At 34.5% G+C, this 23,498-nt stretch overlaps 1 protein-coding gene across 2 annotated transcripts in view; it reads left to right on the top strand.

The window, feature by feature from the left end:
* Atp11b (ATPase phospholipid transporting 11B (putative)) overlaps positions 1–15,908 on the top strand; it is a 110,025-nt gene extending 94,117 nt beyond the window's left edge. Inside the window, exons 29-30 of one of the 2 annotated variants that reach the window (XM_076867196.2) lie at positions 7,915–8,048; positions 12,126–15,908. In XM_076867196.2, coding sequence (XP_076723311.1) covers positions 7,915–8,048; positions 12,126–12,207 — 216 coding nt within the window. In that variant the 3' untranslated portion in view covers positions 12,208–15,908. The remainder of the gene's footprint in view (positions 1–7,914; positions 8,049–12,125) is intronic. The other variant, XM_076867197.2, reaches the window with a different exon arrangement.
* Positions 15,909–23,498: the final 7,590 nt, after the last annotated feature.

Below are 23,498 nucleotides of genomic sequence, written 5' to 3'. Positions count from 1 at the left end.
AAAATAAAAAAGGCTATGACACATTTTTAAATTAAACTTCTTTAGAAGGCCTGTAATACAAATATAAGATAAAAAGAACTAAGATTCATGAAATTAGTTGGTCTTCACTAAAAATATACTTTAGATTAAAGATTAATGTTAACAAGTAAATCAAATCAAGCTCTTTGTTCACATGTCCGAAATTTGTAAGGTTATAGGAGCCTTGTTCTCTGCTGAATTCCACTTAGAGAAGTCTCCTAAGTTGGAAGCATGAGAGGTGAGAAAATAGACATACCTTTGCAGTAAGAATCCAACCTTGTAGCAATGAGTTTCATAGAAGACAAAGAATTATTTTAAAGGAAACAGTTTTACTAGGCTGTATATTCAGTAAGAGCTTTGTGCACTGGGAAATCATGGCTTTGTGTGCTTTGTTGTGTTGCCCTTAAGAAGCTCCTATTAACCCTATCTTGTGATAGTAAATGTGTTATTGTATGAAGATTCATTTGTGCCTTACACACTGTGGACCCAACTTATTGCTTTGATTCTAAATCTATATAATGTGAGAGTATCATTCTGTAATATGAGACTTGTTGCTTTTCTGTCCTTCTAGATGGAAGAAGATAAGGGTTCAGTCAGCTCAGCATATGAATTTGCTGAAAGCCAGCACAGAGGGGAGGACAGTAGGCACCTGCTAGCTGAGGCTTGCAGCCAGCAGGACAGTTGTTGCGTGCACTAGGTAGTACTGCGCTGGACCTTCCTGGGGACTCATCTGCTAAGTTCTCATGCTTGGGCCATGCCATGGAGCACTGACCTGATGTTTCCATGTTTACTTTTCTAATTCCTTCACTGTTTCTCATGACGTCGTTTTAGTCTTTTCCTTTTTTTGTGGTCTTCACATTTTTTATGTCTATCACTGAGTATCTTATTAATCTTTCTTTGGAGTTACAGTTTCAACACCTCTTGTCTTATATTCAAGAAATCATTCCTTCTCACTTCTTTTGTTTTTTAATATTTTTAGTTCTAGATGGACACAGTACCTTTATTATTTATTTGTATGTGGTACTGAGGATTAAACCCAGTGTCTCACACATGTGAGACAAGCGCTCCACCACTAAGCTATAACCACAGCCCTTCACTTCTCCTTTTGAAAATATGTTATGCTGTATTTCTGACTTCCAAAATCATTTTCCCCTTTGAAGTTGTGGCTGTATAACATTTTATACATTTTAACGTAGACATTTATATAAGCCCACCTCTTGAGTTGAATAATCAAACAGATAAGTGTTTAGACTTAGTGATTTTTGTTGGCAAATATTTAACAAACTTTCAGTTCTTTTCATAAATTTTTGAAGTCATATCTTTGTAATAAAAAATATGAACTGAAAAGGGTTTAATTTACTCTCCTTTTAAGGATTAAGACCTAACTGCTTCTAGACCTAATTAGGATATGCAAAAGTGTTTTGATTGGTAGAAATTATGAAGGATAAAAATGCCTACCACTAATAATTACATTTTTACTTGGACTAATTGCCATTTTATTATAATTACTGATCAAAAAGATGCTGTTGTCTTGTGTGGGATAATCAAATGATAAAGCAAAACTTTAAAACAAAGTCACTTAAAGATTATATACTTTTCAACTATTATGTATCAGACCATATTATATAACAGAACACATATAATAATTGGGAAAAATCCTAATTATTCTATAAAACATGTTTTAAAATTAGATTTCTTTAGTGAATTGACAAAAATGGATTGTCCTAAGTAGAAAATTCTTCTCAGTTATTAGAAACTTAAAAACTCTGAATTTTTATTTTGCTTTGGTATGCTTCATGTGATTGTATGGTGCTTTAATATAGAAAGATTTTTATTTTCTCAATATACCCCAATTGAGCTACAGGGAAAGCTCATGTAAAGAACTTAGCTTGGCCAAAAAAAAAAAAAAGATCTTGCTTGGCTAGTATTTGTATTATGCTCCAAGCAGATAACCTACTAGTGTACCTAACTATGCTAGAACTATAAAATTAATGTCCTCTATGATAGTAGTTCCCCAAGGGTTCTAGTTCAAGTTGGTATCTCATTAGACGGGGATCTGGTACTACTCTGCTTTAAGATGTACATTAAAATGTACAAGATAGCTGGGAATTAGGTTCTTAGAATGCTCCCATTAAATAATAGGGGCCTTATTATTATTACAAGAATGATTAGTGAATTTTCTCCCTTATACCCTCTGATATTAATTTATACTCCCCATTAAGTTGGAGGATTAATGGTTTTCAGGTACTGATACTTTCCCTTACCTAAACTATAAATTCCTAGTTGTATTATCGTCATTTATATAACCATTTGAATAAGCACATCATTAAAATTTAGGGGACTTTAGTCCCCTTTGAAACTAGGAGTGAGACAAATAATAAAAATAAGCTTACCTTTTAAATATAATTCTTACTGTTTGTTTATTTTCATCAATTTAGGCAATACACACAGACATCTCCTTTCTAAAAAGCCCTAAATGACAGTATGGAAGTATTTTACTTACATTTATAACTGTCTTTCAAAGTTCCAGTATTTCAGAGTTATTATTTGTTTTACTGAAGGAGAAGGGAAGAGGAAGGGAGTTTAGAGGAATGAACATGTTCTAGAAAAAGAGGCCTTAAATGAAATGTCAGCCATCTGAATGCCAGCAGTAACAGCTGTCTACATTGCAGTTAATGAGATGAAGCACTGATTTATTTTAAGGATTTTAGATACCTTTATTTTGTTTTTGTTTTTGTCTTTTAACGTGGTATTAAGGATCGAACCCAGGGCCTCACGCATTCTAGGCAAGCGCTGTGCCGCTGAGCCACAACCCCAGCCCTGATTAATGATTCTTAACCAGATTTGTAAGTCAGTAATATTTGATGATTATTGATTTCATTTTAAAAATAAATACATTTCTATAAACACAACTTTTTTCCAGATAAGTTCTCTTTTTTTTTTTTTTTTTTTTTTTGGTACCAGGAATTGAACCCAGGGGTGCTTAATGACTGAAACACGTCCCCCCAAGCCCTATTTTTTATTTAGAGACAGAGTCTCACTGAGTTGCTCAGGGTCTTGCTAAGTTGCTGAGGCTAGCTTTGAGCTTGCAATCCTCCTGCCTCAACCTTCTGAACCACTGAAATTACAGTGTGCACCACCGCACTCGGTTTCCAGATAACTTCTTTTAAAGCTCAACAGGGCATTCACACTGATTATCCAGTATATAAAACAGCTTTAAAAGACAAAGACCTAATAGAGTTAATAGCATGACAATTCTTATCTAAACTTAAATCATGTCATAGAAGTGATCAAAAATGCTAAAAGTGTAAGATAATTTTTTAACATTTTATAAGATTTAAGGAAGAAATCAATATGAAAATAATGAATATAAGAGCAATGAGCCAGAATTCATTTCAAAAGGCAAGTTCTATAAAGATGAACATTTTCATTGGCCATACATAGTCATGTTGAATATCCAGTATGTTTTGCTTGGCAACCCTCCTAGCTCTAAATTACATAGTTGTTATTGGGAAGCAAGTGTAGTAGAAAGTGAGGCTCACTAATAAATCAAAACTTCTGGTAAATTAAAAACTATTTCTTAGTGCCAGGCATGATGGAACACGCCTGTAATCCCAGCTGCTGGAGAGGCCGAGGCACAAGGATCGCAAGTTCAAAGCCAACTCAGCAACTTAGTAAGGCACTGAGCAACTTAGCAACACCCTGTCTCTAAATAAAATACAAAAGGGGGCTATGGACATACCTCAGTGGTTAAGGGCCCCTGGGGGTTTAATCCCTAGTGCCCAAAAAAAAAAAAAAAAAAGTTATTTCTTGGTGCCACCAGATAAGGTCTCACTACCTTTAGTTTGTTTTTTTGCTTTTCTGTGTTTATAAATAGCCCCCCCGCCCAAAAAAAAGCCCTTTCCTTTCTTTGAATGAAATGAGACTAAATACTCCATTCCATTTCTGCCAACCCTTATTTCAAGTTGTACTGGCAGCTGTGGCTACATCATCTCTGGCTGAGCTCCTGGTTATGTATGTTAGAAAGTAGTGGAACTTTAAAATCTGCTAGAGAATAGTACAGTATTTTCTGTAGAAATCTTTACAGAAACAGTTACCCAGCATTCAGCATTTTCTAAGCAGCTGGGTTTCTTTTCTCTGTGAGGGAAAAAGGAAATAATTTTAATTCAGAAGATAATCTGAAAAAAATATTTTTATAACAGTTCTGACATTTCAAGATATTTATCTCCCTCCCCCACCTATATCTATGTATCTCTGTCTCTCTGGGGTTGTTCATAATTTAATCCCTGTCCTTAGATGATCAATGCAGAGTAAGGTTAATACCTACAGTCAGATCCAGAGTAAGTAGTATTCTGCATATATGTGGACTCTCATGCTAATGATCTTCTGGGTGTCCTTTTCAGTGAATCCCAATCAGTTGGATGAGCACCAGCTATGAGCAAAACACATGTCGTTAAAGTAAGAAGTACCAGACAAGGGCCTGGGGTTGTACGTCAGTAGTAAAGCGCTCACATGTTTGAGGCACTGGGTTTAATCCTCAGCACCACAGAAAAATAAATAAATTAAATAAAGGTATTGTGTCCATCTACAACTTAATTTAAAAAAAAAAAAAAGAAGTACCATAAAAGATCTTTGTCATTCCCAGTATCTCTGCTGAAATGTGCTGAAGGACCAGTTTGTTATTTTCTTGATTTTAATTTCCTGTTCATCATGAACTAGTGCTTTTATGAGAACAGTAAAAATGAATTATTAGGCAAATGAAATTTTTAAAATATACAAAATTACTCCTAATTTTTAAGTTATTATTAGATTCAACAGTTATAAAGTTGTTCTGTCAGATTTGTATAAAATTGTCTAAACTCTGTCAGATTGGCATAAAAATCTTAAAACTCTTTCTCTCACCAGACCAGCAACACTTGCTTTGTCAGCCAGTAACAAAGTATTTACAGATGAACAGAATCAGGGATCACACTTTGAGCCGCACTACAGGTCGTTTTGCATGGGGGCAGTAGTAACAACTACTCCCTTACACCTAAGCTAAGCTTGTGGTGAATACACATGATACTCTGCCCCCACACAGTTATTTGTTCTTTCATCACCCTGAGATGCCCTTTCTTTCCCGTCTCCAGCTACGGCAATCACACTCATCTTGCCGGATGTATTTCCGATGCCATTATTTTCATCAGATCTTTCATGCCTTCCCAATAATACCACCAGCATCTGGGTCTGGCCTTCCCCTCTCTTTTCTGAGTAGTTTGCCTCATACATAGTTGAAACAGGATAGTAGCTTGATAAAGAATTTGGGACTTTGGAATCAAAGAAACCAAAACTCAAGTCCCCACTTGAATGTGACCATGAACAAATTCTTGACCTCTGTTTCCTCCTCTTAACTGGAAATGATTGCTTGGCACAGTGGTGCATGACTGTAATCCCAGCAATTCCGGAAGCTGAGGCAGGAGGATTACAAGTTTGAAGCCAGCCTTGGAAACTTGGTGATACCCTATTTCAAAATAAAGTAAAAAAGGTCGGGGATGTAGCCCAGAGTAGAGTGTCCCTGGGTTCAATCCCCAGTACCAAAAATAAAAAGTGGAGGTGATTATGGTGCTTCTTCCAGAAGGTTGTGTTAAACTTTCAATGAGACAACTCATGAACAGCATTTTTCTTAGTAACTAACACATACATAGTAAGCATTCCCTTAATACTTAATACTCTTAGAATGTCTTTCTGCCCTGTCTCTCTCAGCTTTTTCTTTACCCTCACCCTAGATTGAGGGTGGGGTTGCTCCACCCTATGGGCACTGGCCCAGTACCTTGTTCAATAAGTGTAAGTTGATTTTAAGTGATGCTAACAAGCAGTGGAATGGAATCCAGAGGAAAAGATTACTCATAGTTGGAGAAATGAGGGAAGTTTCCTGATAATGATAAGATTTAAACTGAACCTTGGTGCAAGGTCAGCATTCTATCCTCCTTCATGACAGCTGCAACACGCCCACTGGCAGGGTGCATTGGCTGGTATGGAGTCTACAAAGGAATTCAGGAAATAGAGCAGGAAAGGCAGCCTGGAGACAGGTTGGAAAGGGCCTTCAAGGCCACTTGAGGTGTTGTGTTTTATCCTTTGACTCCAGTGGGAGCACTAGAATCAGGTTCCTTCAGAAGTTGAATTTGAGGTTGGGGGAAACTGGAGACCAGGGACCCAAATGTGACAAAACTGGGAAACTGATGAAATCCTGTTACTTAAACCAATATTTCCCAAACCATTCCTCTGAATATTAATGTTCCTCCTGGTATTGATTACTGTTTCCTGGTGAAACAAGGTGTGGGGGTTAGTAAAAAAAGAGAATCCTAGTATGTGAAGCTTCCCCCGTGGAGACCAGCACTCCATGTGCTATGTGTTGAATCCTGTCTTATTGACAATCTTTTACTTAAGTCTGTTTAGGATTTAATTGAATTAGTGTTTTCCAAACTTAAGTGACTATAGATTTTGTTTTTCTTCTGTGAAATATGTAGAAACATCTCAAAAAACAGAGTTTAAGAGACAGTGCCCTCAACAGTTCTTAACCAAGGGTATCTAAATGAAACAAGTAAGATTGGGCTCTTTCTCAATGTTTAGCAGATCCTAGGATATTGGTGCAACCAGGCAGTTGCCAAACAGGAGCAATGTTCTGTCTCACACTGCTCAGTGTTGGACAGGAGCATGGATCTCATTGGGACCTCACTGATTGCTTACACTCAGAAGGCCAGGGTATTTATGTTCCACCACATTCACCTCTCTGTCCAGTGTCTCCACAAATGTCCTTCGTTGCCATGCCTCCACATGACACATGGTGATTCCCAACCTTTGTGGAAGTGTCCATTCTATTGAATTTGTTTTTTTATTGTTCTCCTTCCCTTGCCTTCAAAAGATCTGTTATGCAGGATATTATATATTAATGAAAAGTGAATTAAAATTAATTATTTAAAAATGACAACCCTTGAGAAATTTATTAGGAGCACCCCTGACTAGCAAAACCAGGGTTGGGATTCATTAAGCTGTGTGGTCATACCATATTTTTTTTCTCATTCTAACATAATTAAAATTGTTATTATAATGTAATTAATTATCTTGCTGGGCTGTTTTTGCCTGAATCAATATAAATCTTGGATATTTGAGAACTTAATTCAACTTTAAATCTTAATAGTATTATTTATTAACTTGTTTAATGAAGTTTAACCTATGTGCCACTAGACCACTCACTGTTAAACAGATAATGAGATGGATGGCACTTCATAGTTGGTTAGCAATTTAAGGTAAATGATATTTTTTTCAAAGATAATTATTGAGTGGATTTATGTAGAGTGCTTAGATCTGGCACATAGTACACCCTGTATCAAGTCTTTGCTCCTATTATTGTTATTATTCTTAAGGGAGATTGGGCATAGGTTCCTGTCTGGTTGTTACTTCCTGGTCTTTCAGATAATTCACATTCCAGTTTCCATGATTGCTACACTTTTTTTTTTTTTATTGTAATTGCGGGAGCATTTCACCTAAGCAAAGACTCCAAGAAAAATTAGAATTTGCTGAATTTCTGAGTGACTGATATGAGTATTGATAATAATAAATTATTAAAATAGGCTATTAAATTCCTAAATCCTTGCAGATTTAAATACTGTCTAGCTTGTTATGTTTATATAATTTTTTACTAGATTTGTCATTAGGACACAAGGCTTTTAAATATTTTTTATGATTATGCTCTATAAAATTAAAACCTTGTATACAGTTCCATATTGTAGAAAACATATATACTTACACGCATTGCTTTTGGTTTTAAAGTGCTTGTGATTTTTTTTTTTTTTAGTGCTTTTATATTAGTCCAAATCTATAAATAACTAATTTTTTTTTTCTTTTCAACTCCTCCAGCTTACTGAAACAAATTCAAGTATCAAGTGCTTGGACTCCATGTGCTGCTTCCCAGAAGGAGAAACAGTGTGCGCATCTGTTAGAAGAATGCTGGAACGAGTCATAGGAAGATGTAGTCCAACACACATCAGCAGGTGTGACATTTCTCTAAGTAGCCTTTGCTGCAGATGAGTACCTGTAAACTGGAACAGGATGAACCTGCAGCTCTAGATATCCAATAAATCAGCAGCTGGTTTTACCAACTGAAGCAGGAAGTCTACTACTTATTAGCACTCTTTGATGGTAGATTTCACTTGTGGCTTTGGGGTGGGGTTCTTTCACTCACAAAGGAAGAGAAGGCACTTTGAAGAGACTTTTCATCCAATGAACAAAATAATTCTGTTTATATTCTTTCTGAAATGTGGTAAATACGAATGTGTATATTATACTCTTTCTTGGTTTGTATAACTTTCTTTTTTTAATAATACCTCTACTACTGCTTGATTTCCTGCTGAGCTTTTTCCTATTTGTCTTTACAAAATAATCTCCACATACAGTGAAGTCAAAGGTCTTTGCTTTTCCTATTCTTCGTGTCTGTTTTCTAGTCAATCAAGATTGAACACAGAAGGCTGTATTTCTGCCCCCGACTTCTTACATCTGTAATGGAATTAGTGTGATTTTTAAGTTCCTTTAATTTGATATTTATTGTCTAATTAAAAGTTTATAGGGTTGGGGTTGTGGCTGTATGATAGAGTGCCTGCTTAGCATGTGTGAGACACTGGGTTCGATCCCTAGCACCACATTAAAAAAATATGAGATTTTTTAAAAAGTTCATAAGTTAGGTCTTAGGCCTAATTTATAAGATTATGGATCAGAAGAATCTTAGCATTTTTGTCCCCTCCCAAATGTATTTCTTGAATTAGATTTATCACAGCTTGCTTTTGTGGATCATAACAAAAAATGCCATTTTTTTAGCAAATCCTATTTAAAACTGATTTGACACTGAAGTGGATTCATTCATTCATACATTTACCCAAGATATATATTATTATTGAGGGGATACTAGGGAATAAAAATATCTCTCTCTGTATTTGGTGTTCTTTAGGGGAATGATATCATACTCCCAAAATCAGAACAGCAGTGCTATGGTGTGAAGGCTTACAGTGGACACAGATAGATGTTGATGCCCGTTGTCCACAATGTGCCATATGAATATTATCACTTACCATCTCTGCCATGGCTTTGGCTTGGGAAGTGCCCAGGAGCAAGAAATAAAGGATGGGAGGGACACTACTCTTGCCTACTAATAAAGAATTGTTAATATTTAGTTAGCTTTGTGTTTTTAAAAAATTATGAGAATGATATCATTCATGTATTTTAACATTGAGAAAACTTTTACTGGTGAACTTGTTAGTTCTCACTTTGGCTTTGGATATGGCCAGGACTTTATAGTATAGTTGGGCTGATAAATAGCATTTCTATGTTAATATAATGTCCATGGTTTCAACCCTCATTTATTCTGACTTAATTATAATATGTGATCCAAAATACTTTTATAATGCTGTGATATTATTTTGTAGTAATTTCATACCACATAAAAGTTTACCATGAGCAGTTAAATTTACTGGGATTTTGTTATATCTTATGCAATGGTATTATAAAGTACACCATAAGAAAGTAGCTCTGTAATGCACTTAGGCTGGTGAGTTTCCCAAAAGATGTTCCAGAAGGATCTTGCGTTGTTATTTTACCTGGTAACAGTTTTACTGCACAGAACCAGGAGTTAGATTAAGATACTACAATAGAACTTAAGTAGAATTTTTGAAATTTCTACTTTAACAGAGATTCCTCTTATATCTTTTTTTATTACCCCTTTTGACCCTGTCTCCAAGGGTTATTTAATTTATTTTGGCAGTTCTCTTAAATTAAAGGTAGCTATTACCATCTCAATTTCTAGTCATTCAAAGTTGTATCATATTCTTTTCTGAGACTTCCTTCCTTAAAAAATGTTTAACTTTTATCTTTACTATCATATTTGACATACTGTAAATCCCTTTTCAGTGTTGTCCAACATCTGTTACTGTTATCATTTTCTCCTTGTACCTAAAATGAAAAATCTACAGTCCTTTTAGATCTGTCAGGTTGTATTTTGGGGTTTTTTTGTCTGTTTGTTTGTTTGTTTGTTTTTTAGGGGATAAAAATCATACAAAACACAGAGCTACTTGGTGCTTTTCAAAGGGCTATATGAAGATTGCCATAGGTCCATCAACATTATATTTAGACTTTAATAGTCATTTTGATATATAGAGTCTTGTTTTTGTTTTCTACATATAATTGATTTGTGAAATATGTTTGGCATTTTGATTTTGGAGCAGGCTGTCTTTTTATTTCTATTTCATGTGTAATTTAAGGCAAGACTGAGAACTCCATTACAAAATATAGAAACTTCATGGCTACTTGTTCCATTGAAAGATTGTACATAACAGTAGTGGCCATCACTTAAAAAATACAACAGTGCTTTTATATTACAGATTTCTCTGCTGAAAATTCTTACCATTCACACGCAAAAATTTTACTTATATTTTATTAATTAATGTTGTCAAAGGAATATGCCATATTACAAGCTCAGTTTGAAAGGGAGCATTATGCTGCTTTGTAAAGGATAAGCCATGTAGTAGCCTAAAGAGCTGTCTCAGCAATGAATGATTTTCTGTATGTATTTTACTACAGATACTTTATCCTAATCAAAACAATCTTTTAAATAGTAAGGAGGTAATAGTTAATATGTAGTTCAGCTGTTTAATATTCTATCAGAAATTTTATTTAACATGAATACACATGTGTGCTTTGAAAAGATAAAAAATGAAGGAAACCTTGCCTAATAAGATTTCTTGTGTAAACAATGGTTGGAAAGAGGGAAGACTAATACAAAATATTGTCAGTTTGGAATTGCACATTTGACTGCAGATAATTGGGTACTGGCAGTTAAGTTATAGTTAAAAGCATGCTTCCCCCCGCACCACCGTAAGTTCTTAACTCTGTAAGAAACTTTTATATTCTCATTTTTATTAATGTATCCTATAAATACTGGGTGCCTAATGTGTGTCAGATGCAGTTCTAGATGCTAGAAAGACAATAATGAACAAGTCCTTCCTTAAATTAAGGTAGAAGTTGTTCAGGCTTTTCTGGAAACCAAGCTTGTTTTCCTATTTGCCCAATTTTGTAAAATTTCTAGATTCCAAACTTCATTATGACTGTGCTCACTTTGACTCAAACTTGAACTACATACAAACTGAGAGTCTGTAGCAAACAGAAAATGTTTGATAAAGAGGAATTGGGGCTGTTTTCAATAATAGTCTCTTCCTCTGATATCTCTGCTTAGGCAAAGCAGGAACTGTGACAAAAGTTATATAAAATGTATTTATTGTTAAGTGCTTTTAGTCTCCTAAGAAAAGCCATTCTTTATGTGATTATCCTGCTATGTCCTTGAGTTAGGGTAATCTATTTTAGGCACAGCAGGCTACTTTGGGTCTTGAGTTATTTTAGCTTAAGTTAACTCAAGCTAATTTAAGTTTACAGCTGCAAATAAAGTATTACATATTGAATTGCTCAAGGGCCTTATCACTCCAACAATAATTAACTTTTCCAGACCAATAAAGGATCATTTTTTTTCTTAGATAAGTGAAAATGCTAGTGACCTGCAAGTGTCTTTGATATCTTTTGAGTAAACCATTTGCTGCATTCAACCTAATTAGGTTTCAATCTTTAGAGTAGAATTTATAGCTGAAAAGATGTGACAAAAAATACGAATTTCATTCCAAGGCTTTTGGTAAGTGTGTATGTTGGTTTTTTCTGAAGTGTCAAAATAGAGTTGTTTTTCAGTAAAACTGAATGTGTATAACTCTTAGTAACATTTATTTTTACTGGGTTATTAGGATTTCATGCTTTACTACCTATAGAAATTGTTTTAATGCTAATCAATATTTGAATTTTGGCTAATATTTTTATATGATTTATAGAGCATAATTTTTCCCTAGTTTTTATATAATATAAATAGAATGGTCATTCAATGTTGGTCTGAAGAACTTCTCTTTAGCATTTAAAAATGATTGAATCAGTGATTATTTTAAAACTCAAATTGCATTTTGGTCCTAAGTTTTACAGTCAATTTTTTTTTCTCAATTAAAACATAGGTCCTAGTGAGCCAAACTTTTTTCTTATTGTTACTTTAGATCATGGAGTGCATCGGATCCTTTCTATACCAACGACAGGAGCATCTTGACTCTCTCCACAATGGACTCATCTACTTATTAAAGGGGCAGTAGTACTTTGGGGAGCAATTTCACCTCCTTTCCTCAGATTCAGGGTGATCATCCTGTAAATGGCCACACTAGCTGTGAAATTACTTTCTGAAATCTCTGGAGTAGTTCATACTCACTCAGAGTAATAATGACAAACAGAAAATTAAAATGAACCCTTCTCTCCCTTTAATTTTAATCTATACATGTTAAAATTTGTGAATAAAGAGACATTTTCAGTCTCTTTGTCTGGGTTGTCCCTTGTGCTTATGGGACTCCTAATGGCATTTCAGCTTGTTGCTGAGGCTACTGTATTTTAATATCAAAGTAGAAGGAGATAACTTCTAGTTATGTGTATTTTTTAGAATTAGCTTGATTGACTCTTCTATTTAAACTTGCTTCTGTAAATTATGCTGAAAGTTTGCCTTGAGAACTCTATTTTTTTATTAGAGTTATATTTGAAGCTTTTCATGGAAAAAAAAATGTGAATTTTAAGGAATTCTGGTCCTGCATTGACCTTTGTTGTTAATTCATTAGTGTTTTTAAGTTCACAGAGCAAATTAGGAGAATATATTTCCAATCATTATTTTTGCAGTATGAGGAATAAATTTATACCTATACCAAATTTCTCTAAATGTAGCCCAGCTAGTAAAGTTAACCTGATAAATGCAAAGAGGGTTTATCATATCTTATATATAAATCAGAAATCAGGTCCAGTCACCAAATTTCAAAGTGATGTATACTAACATTTTTGTGACTGAATATGAAGAACCTATAGTGGGTAAATGTGATACTATTATCATATTATTAATTTGTCTTTATCATTGGATCTTTTGCATGCTTTAACCTGGCTAATATATTTAAATTTGCATTCTTTCTCTCTCTTTATCCAAAGGCTCTGTTGAGTATTTTATGACAATGTTGTAAGTTCAACTATATCAATAAAAAAACAAATTTGGACAGTATTTAAATATTGCAGATACTTTTAATTATACAAATCAAATTTGGGTAACTATGCTGGATGTGGTGGTGCATGCCTGTAATCCCAGCAGCTTGGGAGGCCAAGGAGGGAAGATAGATAGTGAGTTCAAGAGCAGTGTGGGCAACTTAGGGAGGCCCCATCACCAAAAAAAAAAAGAAAGAAAAGAAAGAAAGAAAGAGTAATTAAATTAATAAAAATTGGAACAGCCTCTTATGGCCAACTTAGAATTACTCTTGCCTTTCTGTAAGAGACTTCAGAATAAAGAATTTCTGCCTTTTTTTTTTTTTTTTTTTTTTTTTGTTAGTGTATGTTATCTAAGTTTCAGCAGACCACCACGGTAAATTAAACTGCTCAAGGTCCCATATAAGGTATATTGTTGGTTGGGACTGCGGAAAGTAAATCAAACAAAGTCTAAAACGCTAAATTTTATCAGCAGTAAATAAATTTTAGCAGCAATAAAGTGCTAACAATGAATAATTAGGTACATGTCACTCTAATTAACTCATTACATCTCAAAACTTAATCTCAAATTTAATTTCTTCCCAAATCTATCATGTAGTTTCAGTATTGTCATTTGTTTTGTTTACAAGTAATGTTATTTTAAGATTTTGAAGTATCAGTTTATATACTGTAATCTAGCTCTAAGCATACTTACAATTGTAAGTAAGTGAGGTTTTTCTAGATTTTCCCTTGAGAATGTAATATTTCCTTTTTGAAGATTTATTGTGCAATTCTCTACTCATTTCCCATTTCACGAATCCAGGACTTCTGGACTTGGGCTGGTGGTGAAAGAACATAGAGCAAGAATTAAGACTGCACTCTTTTTTGCTAGTAAATTATTTACTTGCTAATCTAATATTTTTTCAAAAATGAAGGATATGAAGTTATTCATTTCAGGCTAAATTTCAATTTCCATAAATAGTCCTTCTTTAACAGATATTCCAGTTAGATTTAGAATGCTCTCTTATTCTGGAAGTATGCTAAAGGAATAATATGTTGTATCATGTACACACTCACCAATTCTTGTTCTAGAGAGAAATATTGCAGAAATATTCAGTTGAATAATTTAGTGGAGGACAATATGAAATTTGCTTTCTCTTGGAATGTCTTATAAAGCACACATATAACAAAATGAGATTCAGTAGGTCTGCCTTAGCAGTGTTTTGTGCCACCAAATAAACTAACTACTGATACTAGAGAAGGACCACAGAGTCATCAAGTAGTCTATGGCAAGCTGCAGGGAGATAGGTCAGCTGGCCTCCATGGGTCTTCTCATACATTTGATTGTAATTTTCTGCATTCACCCATTTGCAGTTAGTGAAGAACTTTTTTGTTTCATTGCTTTTATTGTTTTGGTGCTGGAGATCAAACCCAGGGTCTGCCTCACTCATCCTAGGCAAGTGGGCTACTGCTGAGCTATCCCAAGCCCTATTTATATTTTTCAGAAAAAAAAAATGCATGAGCCCTGAGTTCAGACCCCAGCACTGCAAATAAAGAAATTGTACTATGTGCTCACCCTGCTTTTTTGTTCAAAACTTCATTTTTTAAGGAAAATCATAAATTTTTTATTTAAGTAGTAGTGCAGCCTATAAGCTTCCTATACTTTTCTAACACTTATACCACAAAACTTTACTACATAACCAGTATTCACAGATAATTTCCCCTTGCATATTCAATGTTGATAATTTTATTCTTATCTGCCAAAATCAGAGTGAGATGCTAAATGTGTTACTGCTAGTTTACTAAGGTCTGAAATCTTTTTGCCTCGCTGGCTTTCCTTTACCTAGTCTGAATTCTTCAGGCCTAGAGATAAAGACAATCACCAGGTTAGTTTCCAGAATTGCCCATCAGCTTTTTCAGGTGACTTGGTGCCCTGCCTTGGCTTGTGACAAACACAGGCTCACCCTGGAAGGAGAAGAGTGAGGATTGAGAACTATAGCTGCCAAGGCTTGCTGAGGATGGAGAAGAGAAGTGGGGAGAATTAATGGTCTCATTTCTCTAACTTCCCTTCTCCTTGGGTCTAAAGTTTGTACTATATAAAGGCTTCCAGAGCTGACCCAAACTCTGGCACTCTCCTGAATAGATTTAATTGAGGCAAATCACCTTGTTGGGAGATAACTGCATTCAGACCTACTAGTAGTACCAGGACTGCAAATAAATACTGCAAAAGATTGTGAAATTGACTTGTCTAATAATCTTGAGACTGATGATTGGCAGGAGTCAGGGAGATATATAAAAATTAAGAGACATAAGTTTTCAAAATATACTACTTTAAAAATCTCTTAGAGGCTAAGGGAAAGAGGAATTGTCCATGTTTATGTTTTCTCTAAAAAATCAATTTGGAGTATAAGCAGGTATTAATAAAATTAACAAACCAAAGAGTTGTATTAAAATATGTTCTATTAGTTTTGGTCCCCCTATAGATAATTTTATTTCTATCTTAAAATTAGTTATCTATTTTCATTTTTTTAAAAAAAAACAATATATTGCTGTTTGAGATGAAATAACTTGAATGATATTCCTACAAAAAACAGATAGTAACTAATGATATGTTTGTAATAATGGTGATTTGTTAGATTTTTATGAAGAATGAGTAGCTAGAAATACTGTAGCAATACTTAGTTTAAAACTTTGGACCTCAGACACTGTGGTTGTCTAATGTAATCCTTAAAAATTCTCTGCATTGTCAATAACTTTACTATATTTATTGTATAGCTCTCAGTAATTTTTTTAAAGTTTATGGAATTATATTTATCAAATAAAAGTATTTCTATATAATTAAGTGTTTCTCCATTATTTAAGCATTTTTAAAATTTTTTTAGTTGAAGATAGATACATTTATTTTATTTACTTTTTTTTTTTTTGTGGTACTGAGGATCGAACCCAGTACCTCACAGATGCTAGGCAAGCACTGTACCGCTGAGCCACAACCCCTGCCCTATTGGTATTTTAAGCTTCTGTTCATCATAACCAGCACTGCCAAACTTGTTTCAAGATAAACGTTACTGTGTTTACCCTCCATTATAGTATAAGAGTATCATTTATGCCTTTCACTAACTGCATTTTTGTAATATAGAAGTATCCAGATTTTATTATAAATTAGTACAATTCCTGAAGAAGGGTCTGAAAGAAATGCACCAATTGTGCACACTTCAAATAGAAATTACATCGTTCATGAAAAGCCATCCAAGACCACTTGTGAATCTGGAAATTCCTTGTAAACATAAAATACATACTCTTTAAGAAATATAACTGTTCAAGTTGGGGCCGTGGTGCATGCCTTAAACCCAGCATCTGGGGAGGCTGTGAAAGGAGGACCATAAGTTCAAGGTGAGCCTCAACAACTTAGTGAGACCCTGTGTCAAAAAGGGCTGGGAATGTAGTTCAATGATAGTATACCTAGGGTACTTTAATTCCCAGGAGTGTAAAAAAAAGAACAAAAGAGAAAGAAATATAACTGAAATATATAGAAAATATTCCAATTTTGGGTAGAGTACAGATAATTGTTTAATCTACATTTATTTTTTTAAAGTTAAGCTGTTGTTTTTGCCAAAGTGTTATTTAATATTTGCAAAGGATGCATTGAATGATTTATGTAATTTATTTTTGAAATAAGATATGATCCTAGACAAATCAATTTATCTAGCAGTTTATTTGTTTCAGTACTGGAGATTGAACCCAGGAGTACTTAGTCAACCGCTGAGCTACATCCCCAGCCCTTTTTACTTTTTGAGACAGGGTCTCACTGAGTTGCCAGTGTTGGCCTCAAATTTGAGATCCTCCTACCTCCACCCCCTGATCTCAGATCTTGGGCATCCATTTATATATTTTAAAAGGGAGTTGGGTGGTTTGACTATCTTTAAGGTGTTTCTGACTTTTTTTGATGCACAAGAAGTAGAACATGACAAATTATACTGAAGAAGAAATCATTGAAGAAGAAATTTAGGACAAAAAAAAAACTTATGGAAAGCATTTTGCCAGAAAATTTCATGAGTTCAAAAATAATTCAAGTTTTATATTGAAGAGCGAACTGACTCAGAGGAAAGGGCTATGGTCAATGGAGATAAGTCACCCACACCTATCTGAACACTTCCTTTTGTAAGTGGCGGAGATCCTTTTAAGTCAAATGTTTAGTACTAACATCTTAAGATAAAATGATTTGTATTCAGATACGGTTATTAAAAGCAAAGTACACAGATGTTGGGTTGCAGTTCAGTCACTTTTGACTAACATATACACCTATGTAACCCATGCCCCAATCCAGAAGAAGAACCTTCATCATTCCTGATTTTTTTTTTTTTTTTTTGGTACCAGGGATTGTACTCAGGGACATTTAACCACTGATTCACATCCCCAGCCCTTTTTTGCATTTTATTTAGAGACAGGGTCTCACTGAGTTGCTTAAGGCCTCACTAAATTGCTGAGGCTGGCTTTGAATTCAAGATCCTCCCGCCTCAGCTGCTGGGATTACAGGCATGCACCACCGTACCTGACCCTGAAAAGATTCTTAGTGCCTCTTTCCAGTGAATCCATTCCCCTTCCCTACCATAGCAATAAAAGAGAATAAAAGGAAAACTACTCCATTTACAGCCATTTACAGTAGCCTCAATCATTTTTTCTGATTTCCGTGGTTGAAGATTAGTTTTGCGTGTTCTTGAATTTCACATAAATATTGTAGTATGTTCATTTTTGTATCTGGCTTTGTTGTTCAGCATGTCTATTTGATTGATTCATGCTGTTGCCTGTATCCATGGCTTGTTTCCTTTTGGTACTCAGGAGTGTTCCATTGCATGAACATAAAATTTCCTTCCCTTTCTCCTCTTTGTGACCATCTGGGTTATTGATTATTGCTATTATAAATAAAATTATGAACATTCTTTGTGGAACTGTGTTTTCATTTCTCTTGTGAAATAACTAGGAGTAGAATTGCTAACTCATAGGGCAGGTTCATGTTCCTAAGAAACCGTTAAAATGTTTTCCTCAGTGGTTGTGCATACCGTTTTATACACTAGCAGTTATGAGTTCCACTTCCATATCATTGCCAAGATTTGGTAGTGTCAGTCTCTTTAATGTTAGCCATTCTAATGGATATGAATACTTATGATTTTAATTTGCATGATAAATAATAACATTTAACTCCTTTCTATGTGCTCATTAGTAATTTGTCATTTTTTCCAAAGTAACTGTTCAAATCTCTGGTCATTTGACTACTTTCTTAATGGTAGGGAATCCTTTATGTGTAAATCCTTCATCAGATATGTTTATTGTTAGCATTTTTCTCCCAGCCTGTGGTGACTTTGGAAGCAGAAGTGTTTTGATGAAGTTTAATTTTTTTTTTTTCTTTTATGGTAAAGTGATTTTTAGGTCCTTTAAAAAACTCCTTGTCAACCCCAATGTCATGAAAATATTTTCCCATTTTTTAATTAACTTTATATATGACAGCGGGAATGTATTACAATTCTTAATACACGTATAGAGCACAATTTTATAACTCTGGTTGTATATTCACACCAATTCGTGTCTTCATACATGTACTTTGGATAATAATGTCCATCACATTCCACCATCATTTCTAACCCCATGCCCCTTCCCTTTTTCTCCCACCCCTTTGCCCTATCTAGAGTTCGTCTATTTCTCCCATGCTCCCCTTCCCTACCCCACTATGAATCAGCCTCCTTAAATCAGAGAAAACATTCGGCATTTGGTTTTTTGGGATTGGCTAACTTCACTTAGCTTTATCTTCTCTAACTCCATCCATTTACCTGCAAATGCCATGATTTTATTCTCTTTTATTGCTGAGTAATATTCTATTGTGTATATATGCCACATTTTTTATCCACTCATATACTGAAGGGCATCTAGGTTGGTTTTCCTCTCCCTCTAAAAACTGGAACAAGACAGGGATGCCCTCTTTCACCACTTCTATTTAACAGTTCTTGAAACTTGCCAGAGCAATTAGACAAAAGAAATTAAAGGGATACACATAGGAAAAGAAGAACTCGAATTAGCACTATTTGCTGATGACATGATTCTATACCTAGAAGACCCTAAGTTTCACCAGAAAACTTCTAGAACTAGTAAATGAATTCATCAAAGTAGCAGGATATAAAATCAACACCCATAAATCAAATGCATTTCTGTATATCAGTGACAAATCCTCTGAAAGGTAAACGAGGAAAACTATTCTGTTTACAGTAGCCTCAAATAATTGGGAATCAACAAAAGAGGTGAAAGATCTATATAATGAAAATTGCAGAACTCTAAAGAAAGAAGTCAAAGAAGACCTTAGAAGATGGAAAGGATAGGCAGAATTAATATTATCAAAGTGACCATACTACCAAAAGCACTATAACAGATTTAATGCAATTCCGATCAAAATCCCAATTACATTCCTCATAGAAATACAAAAAGCATGGGGATGGGGATGTGGCTCAAGCGGTAGCGCGCTTGCCTGGCCTGCGTGCAGCCTGGATTCGATCCTCAGCACCACATGCAAACAAAGATGTTGTGTCCACCGAAAACTAAAAAAAAATAAATATTTAAAAACTCCTCTCTCTCTCTCTCTCCCCTCTCAAAAAAAAAAAAAAAAAGGAATGTTTTCTTCTGATGGCATTATAATCTTACCGTATACATTTAGGTCTGTGATCATCTCCAGTTGTCTTATGTGTACGTAATAGAAGGATGGAGGCTCTTCATTCTTCTCAGCCCCATTATAAGTTTTATCTGTTTTAATTAGTTTCATTTGTTGAAAATATTCTTTCTCCATTCCATTGGGTTGGCATCCTTGTTTAAAACTGATTATCATATAAATGTGAATCTGGGGACTCTCTTCTGTTGTATTCATTTATCCTTGCACCAGAAGCAAACGTCCCTGATTACTATAGCTTTATGTTTAGCTTTGAAATCAAGTTAACATGATCCTCCAACTTTATCATCAGGATTGTTTTGGTTTTCCTGGGTCCTTTATATTTCCATATAAATTTTGGAGCTAGTAATTAGCTTTTTTAAAAAAAAGGAACAGAAAAAATTGATATGTTTTGTTTTATATTGCTTTGAATCTATAGACCAATTTGGGAAGAACGGACATTCCTCCTATCCATGAACACGATCTCTCTGCATTTATTTAGATCTTTTGTTTCTCTTAACAATATTTTACAGTATTCCATACAGACATTGGACAGATCCTTTGTTAAATTCCTGTTATTGGGCTGGGGATGTGGCTCAAGCGGTGGCACGCTCGCCTGGCATTCGTGGGGCGCTGGGTTCGATCCTCAGCACCACATAAAAAAAGATGTATCCACTGAAAACTAAAAAATAAATATTTAAAAAATTCCTGTTATTGTTATTATGGTTTTTATTATGCAACTATAATCAGAATCCACAACCTTGCTGAAAGCACTCATTTGTTCTTGTCTCCTTTTGTAGAGAATTCATACGCGTCATCATATGTGAGAATAAAAGGTTTTAACTTTTTCTTTCCAATATTTATACCTTTCATCTATGATTACCTATCACACTGGGCCAGAACTTCTGGTACAATGGTAAATAGACATGGTGAGAATAATGGAGGGAGGAATATATACATACACACACATACACACACACACACATACACACACACATATTTTTTATTATAGTTGTTTTACATATATGTATATATGTGCATATATGTATAAATATACATATGTGTATATATGACATATATACATGTATGCATATTTACATATTTTTTTCTTTTGTGTTGGGTTGAACCCAGAGCTTCACGGTTGCTAGGTAAGCACTTTACCACTAACTAGATGCCTAGCCCTATCAATATAATTGTGGAAAATATTTTTTCTCCATTTATTGATTTTTTTTATTATTATTTGACAATATGTGAATTGCCTTGGTTGATTTTCAAATGTTAAGCCAACAGTTCACCTGAAGTAAAATCCCACTTGGTTATGGTGCATTTTTCTTTTATATTTCGCTTAGTTTGGTTTTGCTGCTATTACACACTGGTTAATTTATAAATAACAGAAGTTTAACTCATTGTTCTGGAGACTAGAAAGGCCAAGAGCATGGTGCCAGCATCTGGCAAGGGTCATCCCGTCTGAATTTATCCTTTTATCAGAAGCTCACTCTTGATATCTAACTCACTTCTGCTATAATAATCTTCATCCATTCAGGAGGTTGATGTCCTTATGACCTGATTATCTCTTAAAATTCCCACCTTTTAATATTGTTACTGTGGGAGGTAAAGGCTGGGAGTGTAACTCAGTGGTAGAACTCTTGCCTAGCATATGCCAGACCCTAGATTCGGTCCCCAGCACAACAACAACAAAATAAATTCCTCAGTTCTGCATTTTCTAATATGGTGTTAGACACTATTATGGAGAATATCAGTCTGTAATTTCATTTTTGTATAATGTCCTTGTCAGGTTTGGGCATTAGAATCATGGTGGCCTCATAAAATGATTTGGGAAGGTTCGCTCTTTACCTGTTTTCTCAAGACTTTCAATAAAATTGGTATTATTTCTTCATTTAAAGTTTTGAAGAATTCACCACAGAAAACATTTAGGCCTAGAAGAGTTTTGTTGAGGAATGTTTGTTACAAATTCAATTTCTAAAGCAATATAGGACTATTCAATTTTCTATTTCTTGTGACACATTTGGCAAGCTGTGTCTTTTAAACAGTTTGTTCATCTCGTGCAATTGTATTTTTGACATTGTTCAGAATGTTCTCTGATTATCCTTTTAGTGACTGTGAGATCTGTAATAACGTTCCTGATTTCTTTTATAATTTTGGTAGCTTTTTTCTTATCTTTTTTCACCCTGACCCATCCGATGGATGTTCAATCATTTTCTTAAATCTTTTCAAATAACCAACTCTGGCTTTGTTAATTTTCTCTATTGTTTTCTATTGGATTGCCTTCAGCTCTCATCTTTATTATTTCTTCTATTTATTTTAGTTTTGGTTTGCTTTTTTTGTGTCTTTTTTGAAGCTCAGTGTTTTAGTTAGCTTTTTTATCATTGTGACTGAAAGACCTGATAAGAACAAATGTAGAGGAGAAAAAGGTTATTTGGGGGGGGGGGGTCAGTTTCAGAGGTCTCCATCCATAGATGGTTGACTCCATTTCGCTGGCTCAAGGTGAGGCTCAAAACATTATGGTGGAAGGGTGTGGCAGAGAAGCAACTCAAGACAGCAATCAGCAGAGAGAGCTCTGCTCACCAGGGACAAAATACAAACCCCAAAGTTATGCCCCCAGTGACCTACTTCAACAACCACACTCTCCCTACCTAGTTAAATCCTATTAGTGGATTAATGTACTGATTGGATTAAGGTTCTCATAACTCAATCATTTCACCTCTCAACTTTCTTGTATTGTCTCACATGAGCCTTTGGGGAACATCTCATATCTAAACACTTAGGCAATAAGAAACACTTAGGTAAACCCTTCTTTTTCATAAAAGTTATTTTATATCTTTCCCTTTTTGTAGTTTTTTTAGATGTATCCCACAACTGTTGATGCATTTTTGGTAAATATTCTTTTGTGATTTCCTCTTTGACCCCTGGATGATTTAGAGGTCCTTCATTTGATTCCTAAACACTTGGAGTTATATATCTTTGAACTGATTTCCGTTATAGACAGAGAACATACTCTACATTACTTCAATATTAATATATTCTTGGGAATATATTAAATCCCAGCAATTAATCTATCTTGAATCGCCCAAACGCACTGCAGAATCTAGAATACACCTGGTGTAAAATGTGTGTTCTGTAGTTGGGAATGTGATGTTCTATAAACATCAGTTACATTAATTCAGTTGATGGTGTTATTAAAATCTATGTCCTTACTAGGTTTTTGTTTTTTGTTTTGTTTTTTGTTTTTGGTGGTTGGTTGGAGTCAGTTCAATCAATTTCTAATGAATAATTGGTAAAATCTCCAAATTTCAATTGTGGATTTGCCCATTTTTCTCATTTTTGTTTGATATATTTTGAAGCTATGTTATTAGGTGCATCTACACTTAGGATTGTATTTTTATTATTTATTTTATCAATATGAAATGTCCCTTTTTTTCCTAATCTGATGTTAATATAGCCATAGTAGTTCAACAGTAGAACTACTGTAGTAGTAATATAATCACAACTACTATGATTATATTACTAGTAAGTTGTACCTACTATCTTTTCCTATCCTTTTATTTTTTAATTTGTGTCTTTATATTGAAAGCATAGCTCTATAAATAGCATCCTGTTGGATCTTTTTATCTACTCTGACAGTGTGCATTTGTTGGAATGTAGCCTATTGTGTAATTATTTATATATGTGGATTTAAACT

The sequence above is a fragment of the Callospermophilus lateralis genome, chromosome 10 (assembly GCF_048772815.1).
Source record: "Callospermophilus lateralis isolate mCalLat2 chromosome 10, mCalLat2.hap1, whole genome shotgun sequence".
Lineage (NCBI taxonomy): Eukaryota > Metazoa > Chordata > Mammalia > Rodentia > Sciuridae > Callospermophilus > Callospermophilus lateralis.
The sequence above is the reverse complement of the archived record's forward strand: the minus strand, read 5'-3'. Positions and strand labels throughout refer to the sequence as shown.